At 37.6% G+C, this 22,996-nt stretch overlaps 1 protein-coding gene across 41 annotated transcripts in view; it reads left to right on the forward strand.

Moving 5' to 3' along the window:
• Positions 1–22,996, forward strand: part of ank2b (ankyrin 2b, neuronal) — a 186,025-nt gene that overhangs the window by 116,352 nt on the left and 46,677 nt on the right. For 22 of the 41 annotated variants that reach the window (XM_026268115.1, XM_026268109.1, XM_026268103.1 and 19 more), the window contains 18 exons: positions 165–263; positions 575–673; positions 997–1,194; positions 3,074–3,172; positions 4,980–5,081; positions 5,227–5,424; positions 6,160–6,258; positions 6,346–6,444; positions 6,639–6,737; positions 6,935–7,033; positions 7,144–7,216; positions 7,423–7,476; positions 9,458–9,599; positions 10,391–10,402; positions 10,622–10,709; positions 10,954–11,051; positions 13,446–13,481; positions 21,980–22,204. In XM_026268115.1, the coding sequence (XP_026123900.1) occupies positions 165–263; positions 575–673; positions 997–1,194; positions 3,074–3,172; positions 4,980–5,081; positions 5,227–5,424; positions 6,160–6,258; positions 6,346–6,444; positions 6,639–6,737; positions 6,935–7,033; positions 7,144–7,216; positions 7,423–7,476; positions 9,458–9,599; positions 10,391–10,402; positions 10,622–10,709; positions 10,954–11,051; positions 13,446–13,481; positions 21,980–22,204 (1,919 nt within the window). The remainder of the gene's footprint in view (positions 1–164; positions 264–574; positions 674–996; positions 1,195–3,073; positions 3,173–4,979; positions 5,082–5,226; positions 5,425–6,159; positions 6,259–6,345; positions 6,445–6,638; positions 6,738–6,934; positions 7,034–7,143; positions 7,217–7,422; positions 7,477–9,457; positions 9,600–10,390; positions 10,403–10,621; positions 10,710–10,953; positions 11,052–13,445; positions 13,482–21,979; positions 22,205–22,996) is intronic. The other 19 variants (XM_026268097.1, XM_026268101.1, XM_026268140.1 and 16 more) reach the window with 8 other exon arrangements.

Here is a 22,996-nt window from a genome sequence, read left to right on the forward strand (position 1 = left end):
CATATTCATATGTGGATGTTGTGCTTATTTGATAGAAACAGTTAGTAGATTATGTGTGTTGATTAATTATTTGATATAGATAATTAGGTTGATGTCATTGTCATCTCTTCATCTCTCTCTCTCTCTCTCTCTCTCTCTCTCTCTCTCTCTCTCTCTCTGTCTAGTCTGGTCTCACACCAATCCATGTTGCAGCCTTCATGGGTCACCTCAACATTGCTCTTTTACTACTGCAGAATGGAGCCTCCCCTGATGTCAGCAATATAGTGAGTGTCTTCCATCATGGAACCTTAAATGTGCTCAAACTTGACTTACACATAGCGCTTAATAAACTATGCATAAATATATATAGTTTATTAATATCCATCAGCATACTTAATTAAATTTAACTTTGGTGCAAAGCATTCTAGAAATGCCTTTTCATGGCTTAAAGGTAGAATAATTTAAGATACCTATGCCCACCTTTTGAAACTGGCTTTGTGTTTCAATTATTTAAACCCTGGCGGTTAAGCTAAGAAAAAAGGTTAGAAATCTCTGGTCTAGAGCATGAAATATCATACTCTATCTGTATTCTAAGCGTGGAGAGACTGCTTTGCACATGGCTGCCCGTGCTGGACAGATGGAAGTTGTTCGCTGTCTTCTGAGAAATGGAGCCATGGTGGATGCAAGAGCAAGGGTAAGACAAATGCATACTTCAACACTGCATGTGTTCACGTAATATTAATATTTATCCAATCCTTCGGTTTTATTTGAGAGGGAATAGGTATTCCAACTGTATTACAATGCCAAAAGTAGTGGGTTACTACTATAAGCTTTTAGGGGTCTGTGAGAGCAAGGTGGTCAGAGGCTGATAAAATGCAGTTGCTTAGCCCATGTATAATACAATGTAATGACAACAGATTAAGAAATTGCTGAAATTAAACTTAAAACTTTAACACATTGTTCTCAAAATGTGCCTATATGAATCTATGTACCAATATCACACTTCTCACCCATCAGGAAGATCAGACTCCACTTCACATTGCATCTCGTCTGGGTAAGACAGAGATTGTCCAGCTCCTGCTACAACACATGGCTCACCCAGATGCAGCAACCATTAATGGTTACACCCCCCTTCATATCGCTGCACGTGAGGGGCATCTGGACGTTACTTCAGTGCTGTTGGAGGCTGGCGCTTCTCACTCTTTAGCTACCAAGGTGAGTGATAGCCAGATTTTACCTCCCTGATGAAAAAACTATGGTAACACTTTAGAATAAGGTTCCATTAGTTAATGTTAGTTAACTACTTTCATTAACATGAACTAAGCAAGAACAATCCTTCTACAGCATTTATAAGTCTTAGTTCATGTTAATTTCAACATTTACTAATGCATTATTTAAATCAAAAGTTGTGCTTGTTAACATTAGTTAATGCACTGTGAATTAGCATGAACTAACAATGAATAACTGTATTTTCATTAACTAACATTAACGAAGATGAATAAATACAGTAATAAATGTATTATTCATTGTTTGTTCATGTTAATTAATACATTAACTAACATTAACTAATGGAACCTTATTCTAAAGTGTTACCAAAACTATTTATACCAGCAATTGACATTCGGAAGTATGTTATCCCTCGATAACAACTTGTAAAAGCTAATAACACAGGCTCATCTGGGTAACAGCAGTCGGCGCTGTACTCTTGCTTGAAATATTTTTTTCTTGGTGGAAGCTTTGCGTTTGTGTCGCTAATAAAATATTAAAACTTGATTCAAAATGATGTACAATTGTTTAATTATGTCATCCTGGTATTGCGGAGTGGCTCTAGTTTAATACGAACGCAGCTGCTGCCATTTTGCTACGATTGTTTTGGATTATAAGATAACTAACAAACTGGTAAGGTTTTAAAACATTTTTGTCTTAATTCTTTTATTGCCTTAATTATTTTGTGGTGAAATGTTGTGTAATACGTGATTTGACTGCACCTTAAATCTCCGTTTAGATTGAATTTGCCGCTTGGTCGCAGCTGCTGTCTTCGCGGAAGCTTTGTGTTCAAATATTTCAAATATTTTGTGTCTAATTATTTACTTATGTAGCAAATAGCTATATAATAAGTGGGATAATGTACATCCAGCTGGTTGTTCTCACAGAATAAACCCCTTCAGACTGGTACAAGACCTGATCACCATGTCGGGGTTTATTCTGTACATTATCCCTTACATAAAAATTGCAAAATGTGTATATCTTTTAAAAAGGATTTTATTTAGTGAAGAATTTGCCTTAGTAAATGAAATATTATTTATAAACTTTTTTTCCCCTGGGCCTCAAATGGAGGAATTTTGGTCAATATTGATAATTAAACAATATTTTTCTAAATGAGCTTTAGTGTTGAAACTTTGGCTGCTATTGGGCTGGTTTAAGCCGTCATGGAAAAATAATGATGACAATAAAACCACCAGTAGGTGGCAGCAAGCCCTTGTTTTGATAAATGATTTATTTAATCATTCAAATCAAATTACTTGTTCAAAATGGTTAATTCAATTAGAAACGTAACAAGCCTGTGTCCCAATGTGCATAATATCCATTCCAAAATTCTATGTGATATAAGTAATTTTCAATACTATTCAGGGCAGACAGGCTGGATAGTATGCAATTGGGATGCAGGGAAAGTGTCCATCTGAATGGGGGCGGGGCGTTGAATCACTGGCTCACCTGATTCGTTCAAGGAATGAAACACTTTGTACAAGTGCACTGTTGTATAAAATGAATAGCAGATTTTGTGCTTGCGCATGTAAGCCTATTGATATTCAGAAAAGTACATTGCTTATGCAATGTATATAAAAACATAACAACTCATACATAGGTATTTTTTCTTTAATTGCTTGAATTATAAAGTTATTTTACCTGTATTCTAATAGGCTTCATTGTGCCTCAAGACATGCTTTAGCTTTTAATGATTTTCTTTAGAATATATTTATGCTTGGCTTACAGTATAATAGTATTGTGTATAATGTAATATACATATAGTTAGTTTAGTATGTTTGACAAGGATCAGTTGACTTATCTGTATTTTGCAATTAAATATTTGCAGAAAGGGTTCACGCCTTTACACGTGGCATCAAAATACGGTAGCCTGGATGTGGCAAAACTACTTCTACAGCGGCGGGCACCCCCTGACTGTGCTGGGAAGGTAGGCCCAAGCAAACTGAACTGACAATCTGTTTTTAAAACACTGTTGCAAATATTAAGATTAAGACAAAATGATTAAGTGTGCAGTATTATATATATATATATATATATATATATATATATATATATATATATATGTATGTATGTATGTATGTATGTATGTATGTATGTATGTATGTATATATTAGTGGTGGGCCGTTATCGCCGTTAACGTGAGACTCTTATCGGGCGATAAAAAAAATATCGCCGTTAATCTATTCTCAAAGTTGGGTTGGGAGCTGGGTCTCTACGAAGCAAGCTATGATGATATCTTGATATTTTATATAACCTAATGGCTGAGGCCAGCCTAAAAACATGCTTGGGACAGTTGATGGGCCACTGCTGCGCATCGTCACGAAAGCTTATCTTTCTCACGTGTTGTTAAGCTGTGCCGCTTGTCGATTTAAACATTAAAGCATCCAAAAACTAGATGCGGAAAAGCTTAAAAAGAGTAGCGCGTGCCGTTAGGTGCGCACGAGAGAGAGAGCCGCGTATCACGGACAGCGACACTGAACCGAGCTCTCTTCTGCGAAGTTCACCTCGAAGTCCCTCCTGCACCCGAACGAACAAATGCAAATCGCAGTTTGAACAAACAAAAAGATGTGAAAGAGCCCAATTCAACACCACGGTGTTCTGGTGTTCAGGGCTCGCGCAGAGAAAGGCGTCTCAAAACACTAGAACATCGAATTTGCTTATTTTTGCTCTTATGCCGACAAATACATACAAAATATGTCAAAATATCCACCTTGGAAATTATGCTCGAAATTCAGTTATTTCTTCAAAGTAAACAGTTGAGGAAAAAAATGGTATGTGTATTATATTAGATGCGTTCATCGTCTCTTAAAGGGACCGCGCCCTATTTAGCTACTGGCTGCTGTAATGTTAATCCAAGAAAAGAAAAGAAAGAAATTCACTCACTGCTCTTGACTGAATTTCTTTGTAGTTTTAACAGTCAAACCAAAAATCATTCAGAAACCAGATATAATTTTTGATATATATAGCAAAACTGTAATAATGTGAGAAATGTTGAAGGTGTCTGAATAAATGTAGGTTTGATTGTAGCCTATATTTCATTTTTACATTGAAGTCTGTCCAGTGCTATTATTTGGTTTCTGTACCTTGACACCTACAAACTGTGATTCATTTTGTAAACAGGAGATGAGCCCCTTTTCTAATGCACCACATAACTTGATAAACCCCTTCTCAAAGACTTACTGTTTGTCAATTTTATTTGGGTAACACACATATTCTGAATGCCTTCGGCAGAATTCGAATGAGCCATAGATTAATCTAGATTAATTTCAAGATCACAGTGAGATTAATCTAGATTTAAAAAATTAATATATGCCCACCTCTAATATATATATATATATATAAAATACTTTTTATTTTTTATAAATATTTACATGACTGGTTGGTTTTAGCCTAATTCATAGAATTTTTGGAATGTTGTTTAAAAGAAATACATTGAGGCTATGTTGACTGCAAGAGTACTGGTAAGCATTGTTTCATTACTGATAACATTTTGTTAAGAAAAAGAAACAATTTGTTTTCTTCCTTTTTTCTTTAATAAGGAACCAGGTTTTGATTTCTCTCGAGCTTGCACTCTAATCTAGACGATAACTTTACCTTCAAACTTACCACGCTGTAACAATCCCTGTTAACACTGCTTTTTCATCAAATATTCCATGTGTCATCAGGTTTGATTTAATGCTTTTTGCAATGCTAACAGTTCTCCCTTAATCATGTTGCACTGGCCATCATCCCAGCAGAATGGTCTTACTCCTCTACATGTCGCTGCTCACTATGATAACCAGAAAGTGGCGCTCCTGCTTTTGGACAAAGGCGCATCTCCCCATGCCACAGCCAAGGTGAGATGATGTCATCTTAAAATATATATGACATGCTTTTTTTTTTCTTTGAAATTTAATTTAACATTTCTTTTTTTCTGTTACAAACTCTCTGTAGCTTCACCAGCCTATAACTGTCCTCTGTGTCTTTTCTCTGTTCATGTAGAATGGATACACTCCCCTTCATATAGCAGCAAAAAAGAATCAAATGGAAATAGCTACAACACTCCTACAGTATGGAGCTGAGACCAACATCCAGACCAAACAGGGTGTGATGCCGCTCCATCTGGCTTCCCAAGAGGGACACAGTGAGATGGCAGCTCTGCTTCTGCAAAGAGGAGCTAATGTCAGTGCAACCACTAAGGTGAATGATTATGAAAATACTTCAAATCTCTTCAAATATCAAATAAATGTAAACACTGTAAAAAAGACATTTTTTGCAAAATTGCATTAGGCAGTTTAAAAACATTGAATGATAATTAAATATGCTCTCCATCACTTTAAAATATGATAAAATTAGCTATGGGGTCTTTTGTGTTTCCATACTTTGAAACATTATCACAATAAAGCAAATTAAATTTGAAATAAGACAAAGATACAAAATCAAATGAATCAAGTGGAATAATTTACATTACAGGAGAGCAAATATATATATATATATATATATATATATATATATATATATATATATATATATATAAAATAAAAAACAAATATAACAAATAACAATGAGACAACGCAATGCAAAAATTATGTGGTTTTTAATAGTTCTATATAACTCAGTGGTCATGTATGTAAAACTGTGGTTTTACATGACAAAAGAAAATGGAAGAAGAGGTAAGAAATGTTGTACCTATTAGGAGCCGTTCTTCCATTTAATCTGACCTCTTGATGGATGTGTAGTGTGCATGACTCTTTGTTCACTTATAAGCCCTGTATTTCTTTAAGAATAGCCAGGTCCAAGACTATTATTTCGCTCTTAATTTCAGATTTTTTGTGATGATGAACTCCAGCTCTGTTTTTGTTAAGGTCTCTGGTTTGATTTGATCATTTATTGATTTGTTTGTTTATTTATTTATTATTTGTAATGTTTTCTCAGAGTGGACTTACATCCCTTCATCTTGCTGCCCAAGAAGATAAAGTAGGTGCTGGTGAGATTTTAGTTAAGCACGGTGCCAACATTGACCAACAAACCAAAGTAAGAAAATTATTATTGTATCCCAAAATAAAACATTTTTTTCCCCAATAACTATTACTGATGCTGACAAAATGATCTTTATTTCAGTTGGGATACACACCTCTTATTGTTGCCTGTCACTATGGGAATGCAAAGATGGTTAATTTTCTGTTGAAGAGTGGGGCAAGTGTCAATGCTAAAACAAAGGTATTTCTTAATCTATGAATTTTTTAAATAATAATATAAAGACCATTTTATATTTAAATAAAAAATAGCTATATAACCACAGTATACATTGATCTCCACATAAAAAGCGTGTAATATACCTATATATTAATTAGACAAAAGATAGCAATGTGTTATAGGCATATTGTGAAATATAACATTTGTATTCTTGTCAGAATGGTTACACACCTCTACACCAGGCTGCACAACAAGGCAACACACACATCATTAATGTCTTACTCCAGCATGGAGCCAAGCCCAATGCCATCACTGTGGTGAGTAAATATAATCACAGTCACACACAAAAATGCAAACGTGTACTCCATTTAAACATTATTCAATAAAATCAGCATAAAATGGACCATTTAGACGTTTGTAATACATATTCCCCGGGAATGGAGAAAAAAAGCCTCAAAGAAAAAGAAAGCAAATGTCTAATATCGTTGTTGATGTTATGTCCTCTACTGTGTAGAATGGAAACACCGCTCTTGCCATCGCACGTCGCCTTGGTTACATCTCTGTGGTTGACACTCTGAGGGTAGTCACAGAGGAAATTATAACTACAACAACAGTAAGTTAACCCAAGCTTGTGCATTTATATGAAGGTCATAAAAATATATGTATTGCGGATTTTAACCAACAACAACAACAACAACAACAAACACATTTGTTTCTATGTAGACAGTGACAGAGAAACACAAGCTTAATGTGCCAGAGACCATGACAGAAGTCCTTGATGTGTCTGACGAAGAGGGTGAGTGTGGAAAACTTCTATTTTATCGCTTTATTTTTTTATTAAACTGCTTTATTTAATCAGTCAGTCAATCAGTCACTCAATCCCAGAATACTTCCTGAAGTATGTTGGCAAGTCTGAAGTTTTCACTTGTAATATGATATTCAGATGTGTGTAATCTAGTGTGATTGGGTTTCTAATGTATATTTACATGGAATTTCCTGCAGTTCCAAGACTTGTAGATGATGGGGCTATGTCTGATGACTCTATTGATTTTGAAGGTATAGAGTGGCAGAGCATGGATTGATGTGGTGTAAAAGCTCAACCTTTCTTAATGATCTTGTGGGTTTTAGTGATATTAACAATAGTGTGGCATGATGGAATTGGCTACTTTAAATCCATATTACTTAATGACTGTCTAAATTTTGTAGTGGTTTATTATTTTTCATGAAACATAATGCTATGCATTATATCTAATGTTTTATTGTTGCAGTAATTTATTGGAATTGTAGTGCAGCCAGTAAGTTAAAGGTGCTGTAGGGAACTTTTGTAAAAAAATATTTTTTACATATTTATTAAACCTGTCATTATGTCCTGACAGTAGAATATGAGACGGATAATCTGTGAAAAAATCAAGCTCCTCTGGCTCCTCCCAGTGGTCCTATTGCCATTTGCAGAAACTCCATTGCTCCCGGTAAAAAATAACCAATCATTTTCCAAACCGTGTTTTTGGCTTGTCCTGAATCACTAGGGTGCACCTATAATAAGTGTTTATATTCGGACTATTTTAGATTGCTTCGGGGATACCGCGGCGGAGTAACCCAGTAGCCTACCTTTGTGATTCTTCATAGACATAAACAGAGAGAAGTAGTTCCGGCTACGATGTTCTTCTGCAAGATGCAAGCAGTTCTGTTTATTAACCGCTAGAGCGTCAAAAGTTCCCTACCGCAGCTTTAATAAGCAGTCTACTAAACATTTGTGTATTTTTATAATTTGAAAATAGCAGCTTCTTCTTTAAAAAGGTCAAATAATTCCCAGTTGGAAGTTGTATAATATGTGGAAATTGTAAAATGTGTAGCCTACATACTGACACAATAAAGGCATGGTTGGTATTTTTTTGGCATTAAATTTATAAATATCACCTTTTAGATTGTCATATCTTGGCAAAGCCAACCTAATTAAACACATCAATATCACAGTAAGATGACTATGGCTAGGCAGAAGCAGGTGTTACTTAGCAGTTAATTTAGTATCACACTAGTAGAGTTTCTGTTCATGTTTTAAACTTTTAGTAATTTAGTAATTTTTTGTTATCATTATTATTTTATTGTTGTCACTACTACTACTACTACCTACTACTACTAATTAATATATATATATATATATATATATATATATATATATATATATATATATATATATATATATATATATATATATAGTTTTTATTACTTTTTATTGTATTTCAATATATATTTTTTCACATTTTATTTAAATTAATTTTTATTTTATTTAACTGTGCTTTGAGACATTCCAGTTTCATCCTTTTTTCCCATGATGACTGTACATTTTAATATTGTATATATGTATTAAAAAGTGTTTTGTCAACCTTTTGGTGTACACTGCCATATGCAGCAAATGATTTTGAAGCTAAGAGACATTACCTAAAAACCACAAAACACAAATGTTTAGATTTTTAAGGGTGAAATTAAAAGTGTGGAAGTTTGAACACATATAAGATCTGAGAGATCTGACTATCTAAAACAAGACAGTTTTTTTTTTTAATAGTTAATTATATTGCATACTATTTGTGTTGTTTTTCCCATTGTTCCACACTCTAGGGAGCCAATATGCAACTGAAAGCCAAACACCAATGTCGGTCTACAGTATGTCAGCTCATTGGCTTACAGCACAGGCTAGAGACACTGCCCCTGCTGGCCATACTGTGGCAGAGCTGCTTTATTTAGTCTACCCTTGATGTTATTGCCCTAGAAGTGCTTCACTGTAGTTTGCTTTCGTACCAAATCATAGAGGCTTTGCTAATATATGCACTCATTGACAGATATAAATGGAAAGAATAAAGAATCTGTAAAGTAAAGGTTTTGTGCATTTATGTGGGTCCAGGTTTTTTCTCTCTCTCTCAAGGTCTCTAACGTTTTAAACAAGTGATTCTTTTATTATATATGTATATAAAATGCTTTAAATGTGATTGTAAATTGTAGATATATGGGAATACAGTAATAACCATCGTTCTGTCAACAGGTGATGACACCATGACAGGTGATGGTGGAGAATATTTGAGAGCAGAGGATTTGAGAGAGTTAGGAGACGACTCTCTACCTGGGCAGTACCTGGATGGCATGAACTACTTGCGCTTCAGTTTAGAAGGAGGCCGATCAGACAGGTACATTAGTTTTGATACTTAATGAAATACAAGTTGATAAACAGAGTTCAATCATGACAACTCTCTGAACATTTTAGCGTGGTGATGGATATGACAATGTTAATGTATTTGGACTTAATGACAATGTTAATGTATTTGGCAGAACAGATCTGCTACGCTGCTGCTAAATTGCTGCTGCTATTGGTTATTGCTTTAGTTGTAGATTATTGCTGCTGCTACAAGCAAGTACAGGAACTTGCTACTGCCAATGCATATGGCTATATGGTGCCATGAGTATTTAAGACATACTGCTGCTGCACAAATAGCATATAAAATAACCCTTAGCAGATCTGCTGTATACAGGTGGAGCTGGGGAAGGTGGAGGGTTTCGGGGAACTCTAAAAGTATGCTGCAATAATCTCGAGTGAATACTAGCCAGGCATTTAAATACAAAGCAGTAAGCTCATTGGCTATATATGCAGCATGAACCAATCAGCTTATGTCAAATGAACTCTCTGAATATCATCAGTAATTTTAACACACAGTCAGCCAGCACCATTTAGAGTTTCATGTATGAACTATATATTTATACTTGTTTTCGAAAACCTGCTATTTTATTTATAGTAAAATTTGTCAAACATAAAATTGGCAAAATGTCACTTTTCATATCCAGTTCTCTCTTTCTTTCAGAATACTCACAGTTCCTTAATATAACTCAAACATAACAATGTATAATTTTAAATGCTTTTATATTTTAATGTATAAATTTAATTATAACTCATGTATTCTTCTTTCTGCTAATGCTGACATAGTCGCTTACAAAGGTATGTGAGGAACTCTGCACTCTCTACATATCAGTGATTATATTAAAGATGATCCCACAATTTTTGTTCCAATACAGTGTATTTTAGAATCAGGTGCTCCTTGAATGGAGAGATTTTTATCAGTAATGATACTAACATGACTTTGACACAATCTGTATTGTATAAAGTGGTATTTAAAGAAAGGTAAAAGACGACAATCTATGAAATCTTTTTCTTTAGTTTGGACAGGTCCTACACACCCACTCACCAAAGTTACTACCCCGCAAGACACTATGGGATGATGGAGGATATGATATACAGCAACCAGGTAAAGTCGAGGATTTTTTTGGTGCATGCATTTTTTCTTTTCTATAAAATAATATTTTATATGAAGGCCTTCATTTGTGATACCCTGTGGTGGCCTTCAAGAATTGATAGGAATAATGATATGATTAGTCAGCTTTTTTATATAAATATTCAGTTTTTAAAGATTCTGGCTTCCTCTTCTTGTGTGTATTAGTAGATAAAGCCCAAATTTTAACAAAGATGTCTGATGTCTTTATCCACTCCAGGTGTCTTCACTTGCAAGAGAAAATGAAAAGGACTCATATAGCTGGGAAACGGAAAACTTGGACAACATAGCACTTTCCTCAAGTCCTGCTCATTCCGGGTACGGAAAAAAAACTTCATGCTCCCCATCAAACACATTAATCACACACACAAGTACTGTTACTCCATGGAATTATATTTGCTTAAAAAAAAAATGAACGTAACTTTATAAAACTGAACTTTTTCAGAAACTATCAAAAATATGCCAATACAAAAGAAGAAAAATACAACGAAATTGAAAAGAATGAACTCAGTCACACATTTTTAACAGGCTTTTCAAATATGCTTCATTCTTTGTTAATGTTTTTCAAAGACTTGTTTTCGCTAATCGTGGATTCTGAATGCATTGCCACAGATTTTGCTTATGCTTCGCAGTTTTTCGTTTGGTGTTTTGACACAAACCTCTCGTGGGGGTGGGCTTAACAGTGTATTCAAACGCATGATGGGAAATAACTGACTGAAGACATAGCGTCATGTTCATGACATTGTTTTTTTATTTATTTAATTTTTCTCTTAATTAGAATTCTTCCTTGTTATAATTTTCACTTTATTCTATTGTATGTTTGTGTGAATTAATAAATCAATCCATTAAAAATATAAATGCACACATATATATCTAAATGGACTGTTTAGCCATTATGCCTCATCTTTGTGTGGTTTCATCTGAGAAGTGTAAGGGTCTGGCTTATAACAAAGGAAGAAATTGCAAAAAAGCAGATTTGACTTGTATAGTATGGAAAAATACTATGGACGTGAAATGGTGGCAGAAACCTGCTTGTTTGCAAATATTCTTCTAAATTTCCTCCTTTGTGTTCAGCGGAACACAGGAATTGATGCACATGATGACAAAACAGTGGTATTTCGATTACATCCACTTCATCTACGTCTACTCCATTGCAGCGAGATTCAGGAAGTGTCCAACTTAAAAGGTCTCTTTTGACCCCTCCCCTTACTGCAGCCACCTACTCCCGCCTACATTTCAGGCGAGGCAAGGCACATTTCAAACAAGCCTATTATTTAAATTTTTAGCAATACAAAGCGTTTTGCACACAAATCACTGCGAGAGCTTTCGAATATGCGCGCCACTGAGTGGCGTGATGGGTCGTTCGTGAATTAGCCGACTCTAAGAGCCGGCTCTTGTAGGTGAACGAAGGGAGCTGGCTCGGATATCTGAAGAGCCGACTCTATTTAAAAAAATATATGGCCAATAGAAATTAAATAATTATGTAATAATGAAATAATGTATGCATTTTATTTTATTTAAAATAATTCACTAATTCAAAGAACAAAAAAAAAAAAGATATTTCGACAGTCTGATCAGCCTCACATTCTGTTCCTGTCAATCATACACGAGGTGTCAACCAATTATACGGCATGAGGGAGGGGCCAAGCCATCACACACACACACACACACACACGCACATAGTGTCAAACTCGGAGGAGAGGAGAGGAAAAACACAACAGCTTTTGAAAACAACAAAGGCAGGAAAATGAGTCGGAAGCACAGCAGCATTTGGAATCATTTTAATGATCATCAGCCCCTCGATCGAAAGTAAGGCAGCTTGCATTTCTGAATGCAAATCTGTCATAAAATAAAAATATGATCAGCAAAGTGGGACCAGTTTAATCGTTTCAGTTATTTATTTTTCTTTAATATGGGTTCTATTATGTTGTTCAGATTCAGATTGTATTTGTTTTGTAATGTTGTTTCTATACATTCAAAAGTTGCAATTTAAATGCAAATGTTTAGTAGTATTCTTTTTTCATAACAAATCAATACATTTTTAAAGAAATTGTGAGAAATTGTGAGTATGATTTCATTTAATAATTTAATTAGAATTGTTTCACACATATCATAGTCAAAACATTATTGTTTTTAAAGAGCCGTTTGTGAGCCAAAAGAGCCGGCTCTTTTCAGTGAGCTGAGTCAAACGAGCCAGCTCACGAAAAAGAGCCGAAATGCCCATCACTAGCCGCGTCTGTACTTCCAGGTCAAGGAGCACCTGTCCATCAAAAGCTCACTATCCAATCAGAGTAGATCTAGAGAGTAATCACTGTTAAGCCCACCCCCACGAGAGGTTTGTGTCAAAACACCAAATGAAAAACAGAGAAGCATAAGCGAAATCTGTGGCAATGCATTTAGAATCCATGATTAGCGAAAACAAATCTTTGAAAAATATTAACAAAGAATGAAGCATATTTGAAGAGCCTGTTAAATGTGTGCAACTGAGTTCATTTTTTTTCATTTTCATTGTGTTTTTCTTCTTTTGTAATGGAATATTTTTAAATAATATTTATACATAATCTCTACACATTTTTAACAACCAGAAACTTGTAGGATTGTGGTCTTGAAAATGCAAAGTTACTATGTCACTTCTCACTTACTGTAAGTTTTTCAAACTTCATTCTCTCTTTCTGACCTTTTCTCTCTGATGGATGGTATTTTGGTCTTCAGCCATTGTTCTCCATGTCATGACCATGACAATAGCAGGTGACTCCAGCGTGTCATTTGACCTCAGACCTCTTCTGCTCCTTTCAGTGTGCATTCTGCACAGGAATCATCAAGTCTGCTATCTTCTTGCTATGCCTTTTGGATTATTACAATTTGTAATAGGCATGTGTGTGTGTGCAGGGTTTCCCATGCATTAGTTTATTTGTGGCGGCCTGCCGCAATATCAACACTGACTGCCAAAAGACTTTGACTTCATTGTATATACAGTATTGTTCAAAATAATAGCAGTACAATGTGACTAACCAGAATAATCAAGGTTTTTAGTATATTTTTTATTGCTACGTGGCAAACAAGTTACCAGTAGGTTCAGTAGATTGTCAGAAAACAAACAAGACCCAGCATTCATGATATGCACGCTCTTAAGGCTGTGCAATTGGGCAATTAGTTGAAAGGGGTGTGTTCAAAAAAATAGCAGTGTCTACCTTTGACTGTACAAACTCAAAACTATTTTGTACAAACATTTTTTTTTTCTGGGATTTAGCAATCCTGTGAATCACTAAACTAATATTTAGTTGTATGACCACAGTTTTTTAAAACTGCTTGACATCTGTGTGGCATGGAGTCAACCAACTTGTGGCACCTCTCAGCTGTTATTCCACTCCATGATTCTTTAACAACATTCCACAATTCATTCACATTTCTTGGTTTTGCTTCAGAAACAGCATTTTTGATATCACCCCACAAGTTCTCAGTTGGATTAAGGTCTGGAGATTGGGCTGGCCACTCCATAACATTAATTTTGTTGGTTTGGAACCAAGACTTTGCCCGTTTACTAGTGTGTTTTGGGTCATTGTCTTGTTGAAACAACCATTTCAAGGGCATGTCCTCTTCAGCATAGGGCAACATGACCTCTTCAAGTATTTTAACATATGCAAACTGATCCATGATCCCTGGTATGCGATAAATAGGCCCAACACCATAGTAGGAGAAATATGCCCATATCATGATGCTTGCACCTCCATGCTTCACTGTCTTCACTGTGTACTGTGGCTTGAATTCAGAGTTTGGGGGTCGTCTCACAAACTGCCTGTGGCCCTTGGACCCAAAAAGAACAATTTTACTCTCATCAGTCCACAAAATGTTCCTCCATTTCTCTTTAGGCCAGTTGATGTGTTCTTTGGCAAATTGTAACCTCTTCTGCACATGCCTTTTTTTTAACAGAGGGACTTTGCGGGGGATTCTTGAAAATAGATTAGCTTCACACAGACGTCTTCTAACTGTCACAGTACTTACAGGTAACTCCAGACTGTCTTTGATCATCCTGGAGGTGATCATTGGCTGAGCCTTTGCCATTCTGGTTATTCTTCTATCCATTTTGATGGTTGTCTTCCGTTTTCTTCCACGTCTCTCTGGTTTTGCTCTCCATTTTAAGGCATTGGAGATCATTTTAGCTGAACAGCCTATCATTTTTTGCACCTCTTTATAGGTTTTCCCCTCTCTAATCAACTTTTTAATCAAAGTACGCTGTTCTTCTGAACAATGTCTTGAACGACCCATTTTCCTCAGCTTTCAAATGCATGTTCAACAAGTGTTGGCTTCATCCTTAAATAGGGGCCACCTGATTCACACCTGTTTCTTCACAAAATTGATGACCTCAGTGATTGAATGCCACACTGCTAATTTTTTGAACACACCCCTTTCAACTAATTCAACTAATTGCCCAATTGCACAGCCTTAAGAGCGTGCATATCATGAATGCTGGGTCTCATTTGTTTTCTGAGAATCTACTGAACCTACTGGTAACTTGTTTGCCACGTAGCAATAAAAAAATATACAAAAAACCTTGATTATTCTGGTTAGTCACATTGTACTGCTATTATTTTGAACAATACTGTACATGAGCACCGTATATTTTAAAGTCAAAACGCAGCCGGGTTATTTTATATAAATGTATCTTTGAAGGGAACTGATTGTCTTCAGAAAAGTTTTGATGTCATTTTTTTTTCTTTACGAAGCCCCACACATGACATGCAAGAAAAAATATTAGGCTAAATCGTGTGCACTATTTACTAATTCGTTCCCTCAATGTACTAAAACGTGCACACGATTACTATTGCATTCCCTCGATTTACTTTTTCGTTCACTCGATTTATAAATTGTGCACACGATTTACTACTTCGTTCCCTCGATTTGCTAATGCAAAAGTAAATCGAGGGAACGTAATAGTAATCGTGTGCACGTTTTAGTATATTGAGGGAACAAATTAGTAAATCGTGTGCACAATTTATTTACTTTTTCTAGCATGTCGTGTGCGGGGCTCCGTACTTCTTTCCTATAATGACTGAAATTAGCTTTCATGTGAGTGCAGTAATGTTTTGATTACAGCCTTTACCAGGGAAACTGCTATTTCTGCCACTTCAAAAGTGCTTCCTGTTGGCAAAGAATACATTTTCACTTTTAGTAAACCCGTCTGCTGTTTTACATTTATAGTATATACATATATTTTTCCCCCAGAGAAGTGCTGCCACTTACAGTGTAAGTCTGTGGGAAACGCTGGTGTGTGTGTACACACACACACACACAGACACACACACACACACACACATATTTACTGCCTAAATATGCTAAAAGGCACTGCAAGTTTGAAGTCATTGAATGTTATTTGTCATTTCACAAACATTTTTTTGAGACTAACACAGTATTTGTCTGTTTCTCATTTGTTTTTAATCTGTTTAATCATGAATTTTGTGACAGTCAAAACGTACCAAGTATAATGTAATATTACACCATTACTGTAGCATATTATTATTATTATTATCATTATATTGTTTATATATATATATATAGTATATAATAGTCTCTGATAATTTGTTTAATCATGACCTGCATTCTTTAAGGATTGATTTTAAAGAATAATAATGTTTGTGTTGGTGTACAAAGATCCAGATTAACCAAGTTAACTACTGAAAGTGAATTAAGTGCATGACCATAACTAGCACAAAATTGATTGCATAAGAATTTAAATTCTCGCATATATATAGTTATGTATCCTTTACACAAATAGAATTTTCATATACATAAACATGTTTGCTATGCATGTTGTGTCTCTGGGATTGCATATACACATTTCCAGACAATTTGTGCAAGTGTTGTGTGTGTTTGCATGAAAATCAAACACTGATATATGTTGTTGTGACAATGTTTATGTATTTTAATATCCACCGGTATCTCATGGGTATTTGTATGTATTTTACATAGTGTTGTTTTGTAGTTCTGTAGTAAATGTAGTTCCCTGTCTCACGGTCACTACAAGTTATGTTGTGTCGACATATGGGGATTCACTTTGGAGCCCCAATCATCTCTGACTTTAAGAGGAAATGCCAATGAAATTTTGCTAGTGTATTTTACATACCCGAGCAACTCCCCATGCATACAGATATAAATAGCTAACAGGTGCATCCACTCTTCAGATTTTTGCTTCAGAGCTGAGTCGATGAACGTGTTTGATCTCCACAAAACCATTTAATCATTCTGTCTGGAAGCTGTTCTGGTTGTTGTGATGGTGCGAACAGCTGTGCCCCTGTCTGCAGCGATTCCCCTGGGCACTTCAATTAAAAGAGCATTTTTAAATGCTCAATTTTTAAAGATGCCGTTCCATCCATGTCCTCTTGGTTGTGGTCGTTTCCTATCCTTCATCGACAGCCACAATCAATGTCTAGGCATCCAGCATGCTAAAGCTGTGTTTTTGGATGGTTCATGTGTTCAACGTAAGCGTACGACCATGGTAGCACTACAATTGCGCCTCTGTCTCTTCACCAGGGATGGTATGGGCTCTCTCTGTCACTACCCTCCCTGGCTTCTCTGCCACAAAAGAGAACCATCGGCTAGTGCTCCGGGCCATCTGAGGGTTACAGTGAGAGACTCACTGCTGGGCCAGTCCCCACAGACCTCTCATTCCTCTCGCAGCAGCTGTTCTGATGGCTGTGCCCAGCAGTTCTCTGCAGTAGAGAAGCAGATAGAGGCCATTAAACACTTCTTGCCCAGACCCCTTTCTGCTCGTTGGCGTGGGTGCCCTCCTGCATCCTCCTACATCCTTCAATGCTGCTCCACCCCATGCTGAAGTAACAGTTAGGCCAGTGAGTCAAGCCTCTCACAGGAGTGCGGCACCCCCCGTCTGCCAGCCGCCCTATAAATCGTGGAAAAACCTCAGCGAGATGCACATGAATCATGCAAGGAGATTTCTGACCTATTGGCAAAGGGTGTGGTACCTCCAGCCGACACCTACTTCATCATACCAAAGAAGGTCGGTGGCCTTCAGCCAATCCTGGATCTGTGAGTCTTGATTTGAATCCTTCACAAGCTCCCGTTCAAGGTGCTGACACAGAAGTGCATTATTAGATGCAACCAACACCAAGACTGGTTTGCACTGGTTAACCTGAAGGACTCTTACTTTTCATGTTTTTATTCTTCCTGGACACAGTCTGTTCCCACAGTTTGCATTCGAAGGGCAGGCATGACAGTACAGGGTTCTCCCCTTAGGGCTTTCTCTGTCCCCTGTGTCTTTAAAAAAGTTTTGGAAGGCGCCCTTGTCCCGTTACGGGAATTGGGCATCGGTATCCTCAGCATGATCTCGAGCATGGCCCGTGCACGTGAGAACAGTTGTGCGATCACAGGCACCTGGTGCTCTGGCACCTCAGCCAGTTGGGTATTTGGGTTTGGCTCCTGGGAAGAGATTCTCTTTTCTCAGTGTGGAGTTAGACTCTGTGATAATGACGGCATGTCTCGCCAGTGAGCATGCCCGTTCCATGCTGAACTGCTTGAGTTCCTTCAGAGGCAGGACAGTGGTACCACTGAAACACTATCAGGGGCTCCTGGGGCATATGGCATCCCCAGCTGCAGTCATGCCATTTAGACTGCTTCATATGAGACCACTTCAGCACTGGTTACACTCCCGAGTCATGAGGTGGGCATGGTGGCGCGGTACTGTTTGTGTGACCTTCACACCACGCATTCATCCCCTGGATGGACCTTGTCTTTATATGGGCCAGGGTGCCCTTAGAACAAGTGTCTTGGCATATTATTGTCACAATGCATGCCTCCAGTGCGGCCTGTTGTGCTACATGCAAGGGGAAGCCAGCATCGAGGTTCTGGACAGGGGCTCGACTTCTTTTGGCACATCAACTACCTTGAGTTGCTGGCGGTGTGGTGGTCTTGGCCATTGCCAATTGGCAAGCACATGTTGGTCCGTATGGACAACACTGCGACCATCAACTGGCAGGGTTGTCTATGATTACACCACATTTCACAAACTTGCCTGCCATGGAGTCTGTTTGTGATCTGTGGTTCTTCTTGCCGAGAAGACAACCGAAGATGAACGACTGGAGTAGTGCCTTCTTTTCTACAAGAAAGTTTAGAGCATAGACTGTCATCCTCCACCTTGAAAATGTATGTGGCTGCTATCACAGCACATAAAATTGCAGTGGATAGCCAGTCCCTGGGAAAGCACAATCTCATCGTCAGGTTCTTAAGGGGTGCCAGAAGGTTACATCTTCCTGACAAAGGATGCAATTGAGGCGGTCCCTCCAGCCGAAATGAGGCAGGGGTTTTACACCCCCTCCTAGGCAACCACGGGTGCTCTCCTGGGATCATATTGCTGGACTTCAGAGGGCCACTTCGGTCAACCATAAATTCCAGTCTGCTAAAACAGTGCTGCCCGTGCTCACTTCAATCAAGAGGGTCGGGGACATCCAAGCATTTTTGGTAAGCGGAGAGTGCCTTGTGTTCAGGCTGGCCTACTCTTAAGTTGTCCTGAGACCCTGGCCTGGATACATGCCCAAGGTTCACACCACACCTTTTTGGATGAACTTGCAAGCACTGCTCTTGGTGGAGGCAGATCCAGCCTTGGGCATTGCTGTGTCCCTTAAGATCATGGTGCATATTCGTGGACCACACCTGGAGCTTTAGAAGCTCTGCGCAGCTCTCTGTCTGCTACGGTGATCAATGGATGTCAATCCCAAGGCAAGCCATGTCCCTGGGGGTGAGGGCTCACTCCACACAGAGTGTTGCCTCCTCCTATGCATTGGCACATTGCGCCTCTCTTGCAGACATCTGCAGAGCTACCTTAGTCCGAACACCTTAGTGAGATTTTACAGCCACTGTGTTGAGCCAGTTTCTTCCTGTATGTTGGGTAACAAGTAAGTGGTATGAAAAGCCAGCCGTTGTCATGCTTGCTACCCCATTCCCCCTCACCTGGGGATCTGAGTGCCTTTTTTTCCTCCTCCAGTTAAGTTCCCCACATGGCGAACCCTGGTTCAGTATCCTCCTGCACCCTTGGCAGTCCGACTGGGCAGAGCAGTCTGACGCCAGGCCCAGTATTAGTGTTAGCTTGCATTAGCAGCCCCTTTACTTGTTAGGTGTCCATATTGCTTGATTCTCTTTGGGCAATCATATATGTGTATTCTCCACAGATCATTCTGTCAGTCTCTTACATACGTAACCTTCTTCCCTGATGGAGGGAATGGAGACGTTATGTCACCATGCCACAACCTTGAACCATTGCTGGTGGCCAGGGACAAGTTCTCTGCTCCTCAGCATAAAACCTTAGGAGTGAATGCACCAGTCGTCTATTTATACCTGTATGCACAGGGAGTGGCTCATGTATGCAAAATCCACTAGCCAAATTTCAATGGCATTTTCTCTTAAAGTCAGACATTTTTGGGGCTCCCAAGTGAATCCCCATATCTTGTCACGACATAACTTCTACGTTCCCTCCATCAAGGAACGAGGGTTACTTACGAAACCGTGACGTTCTACCACACATACATTTACTTGCGTTTGCATAGACAATAAAATGTACAATATAAACATATTGATTGCATCTGAAAATGTTGCTAACTACACATGAAAACTGTATAGGCATACATATTTACAAACCATTATTTATGAATATAAAATTAATGGAGTTAATGCTTGATATTGTACTTATGATCATGGAGGTTATGATTTCAGTTGAAATTGTTTATGCCAGTTGCTCATTTAATTTATTAGTTTAACTTGATTCAAAATGTATCTTAATAAATCCGTCATTTTAAAGCATAAAAATTAATACGATTTTTGGAATTGTTTAACTATGACTTACATGTGTTTGCCATAGGATACAAATATTACATTTATATTTTTAATTTAAATGTATATATTCTTTTTATAAACAGTTGTTATGTTTAGTTTTAGGTTTAAAATTACAGTTTTTATAGGTAAATACACAAATAGGGCCCTATCTTGCACCCAGCGCAATTGACTTTGTACACCGACGCATGTGTCATTCCTATTTTGCACCCGCGCAAAGCGCGCTTTTCCCTCCACAGAAGCACGTCGCTAAACTAGTGAATGAACTTGCGCTCCCAGGGCGGTTCAGCGCAAAAAAAGGAGGCGTGTTCCGGCGCAAACAATCCCTGGTGCTATTTTGCTGTTCCATTAAACAATTGCGCCACTGACCAGAAAAAACCTAGTCTAAAGTCAGTGGCGCGTTGCGCGTTGTTCATTATGCTATTTTAAGGGCGCATGCTTGACCATAATGTATAGCGTGCACAACGCGCATACACTTTCCTCATTGTAATCTACACAGATGCATCAGTTATTTTTGCAAATCATAAATTGTTACACAAAAAAAAATATTAACACATGAGATGACGGAAATCATTGTGGTGTGCCACGAAGATGTGAAAAAATAGAAATAAATCTAAATTATTCAGGCTAATTGTAGTAATTAAGGATCAGACCTGTTGGCCAAATAGTGGCAAGACATATGTGTATATAATGACATCTGACAAATTGTGGCTATTTCCTCCCACGCCTGTTTAACCGACGCTATTTTGGGTGGGTTTCTCCCATCCCCATACAACACAACTTCTCTGTCTTTCACTGCTCTTACAAGAACATCAGTCTCCTCGGCTGTAAACCGCTCCAGGCGTGCGCCTGGTAAATACGCCATAATAATAGCAATCCATAATGGAACTTGCGCACCTGCTTTTAAAGGGAATGTTGGATGACGTTCTGATTGGTTTATTTCACGTTATGCCCAAACCACACCTATGAATAATGAAGCTACTTCAGACCAACCCATTTTAGATTTGCGCCGGGCGCAAGAGCCATTTATCCCACCGGGAAAATAGCAACAGCGCCGAGACCCGCCCACAAAGCTACTTGCGCTTCACGCTTTGACACTTGCGTTTCAGATCGTTAAAATAGGGCCCATAATGTTTACATTTTAGATGTTGTCAGTCCATCTCTATTGTACATTTCAGTATCTATTCAAACATACAAAAATATATTTGTACCTGTAAATGTTACATACTAATACCTACTAAATAATACCGGGCTGGAATATCATGATCACCCTTTGAAGTGACTTGTGATTTCATGACATGAATATGGTTTTATTAAAGTGGTTCTTTATTAAACATTACTAAACTCTTACTTCATCTGAAGATATGGTGCCTTTTTAAAATGCATTTTAACATTGTACATCCTCAATGCAGTTTTCTAGTCAGCTTCATGGTGGATGCCCGTGGAGGTGCCATGCGTGGATGCCGCCACAATGGTCTACGGCTGATCATTCCACCACGGAAATGCAGTGCCCCTACTCGAGTCACCTGTAGACTTGTGAAAAGGCACCGACTGGCCACCATGCCCCCCATGGTTGAGGGTGACGGTCTAGCTAGCAGGCTAATTGAGGTTGGACCCTCTGGAGCTCAATTCCTTGGGTAAGCAGCTATTGTTTTGTTTGGTAGATCGAACTGTTAGTTCAATTTAGACACAAAATAATGTGTACGATTTAAAATCTGAACAGGTTATCTTTTTATATTGACTATTAAATTATCATAAAATAACATGCTAACTTTTAATCAATTCTGAAAGTAGTCTGGTGCACTGGTCTACACTGGAAACATTTCTGTATAAAAGATCTCAAAAGGCAGTCTAATCTACATGTTAAATGACCCATCACGCTTTTCTTGTTTTAAGTGACATTTAGGGGTGGGTAATAGACTAAAGTAAAAATTAAAATGTTTTTTCAGCAAACGTGATAAAATATTTGCTTATGAGTATACCCCTCAAACAAAATTGATTGATTTAAAAAAATACACATTTCATTTAAATCTATATTTAAGCTTTAATGTATACATTTCCACTTTTTCTTAATACTGAAACATACTTAGAATTGCAATGGGTACATGTTACTGTTTCAGTGTAAAATAAGGGGAACCCCTGAAGCAGATCTAGAAAGGTGGTGCTGGGGTGGAGGAGGGCTAAAGGCTTGGACCAAGTTGGGGTGGAAATAAATAAAGCCTAGAAAGGAAATAGATATTGATTTACTGTGTTGCCAACTTAAAGATGCAGTCAGCTACCAAGGAGAGCTTTATGACTGAACTATACATTAGTTTTAATTCCAAATTAGATAAAATGTTGTTGGCAGTATAAAATAACAAAAAATTATAGTTATTATTAGTAGTATATCTAATAATACTAATATTCAAAAGGAAAAGTTTTTTCCAACT

This window comes from Carassius auratus, chromosome 7 (assembly GCF_003368295.1).
Source record: "Carassius auratus strain Wakin chromosome 7, ASM336829v1, whole genome shotgun sequence".
NCBI classification, from domain to species: domain Eukaryota; kingdom Metazoa; phylum Chordata; class Actinopteri; order Cypriniformes; family Cyprinidae; genus Carassius; species Carassius auratus.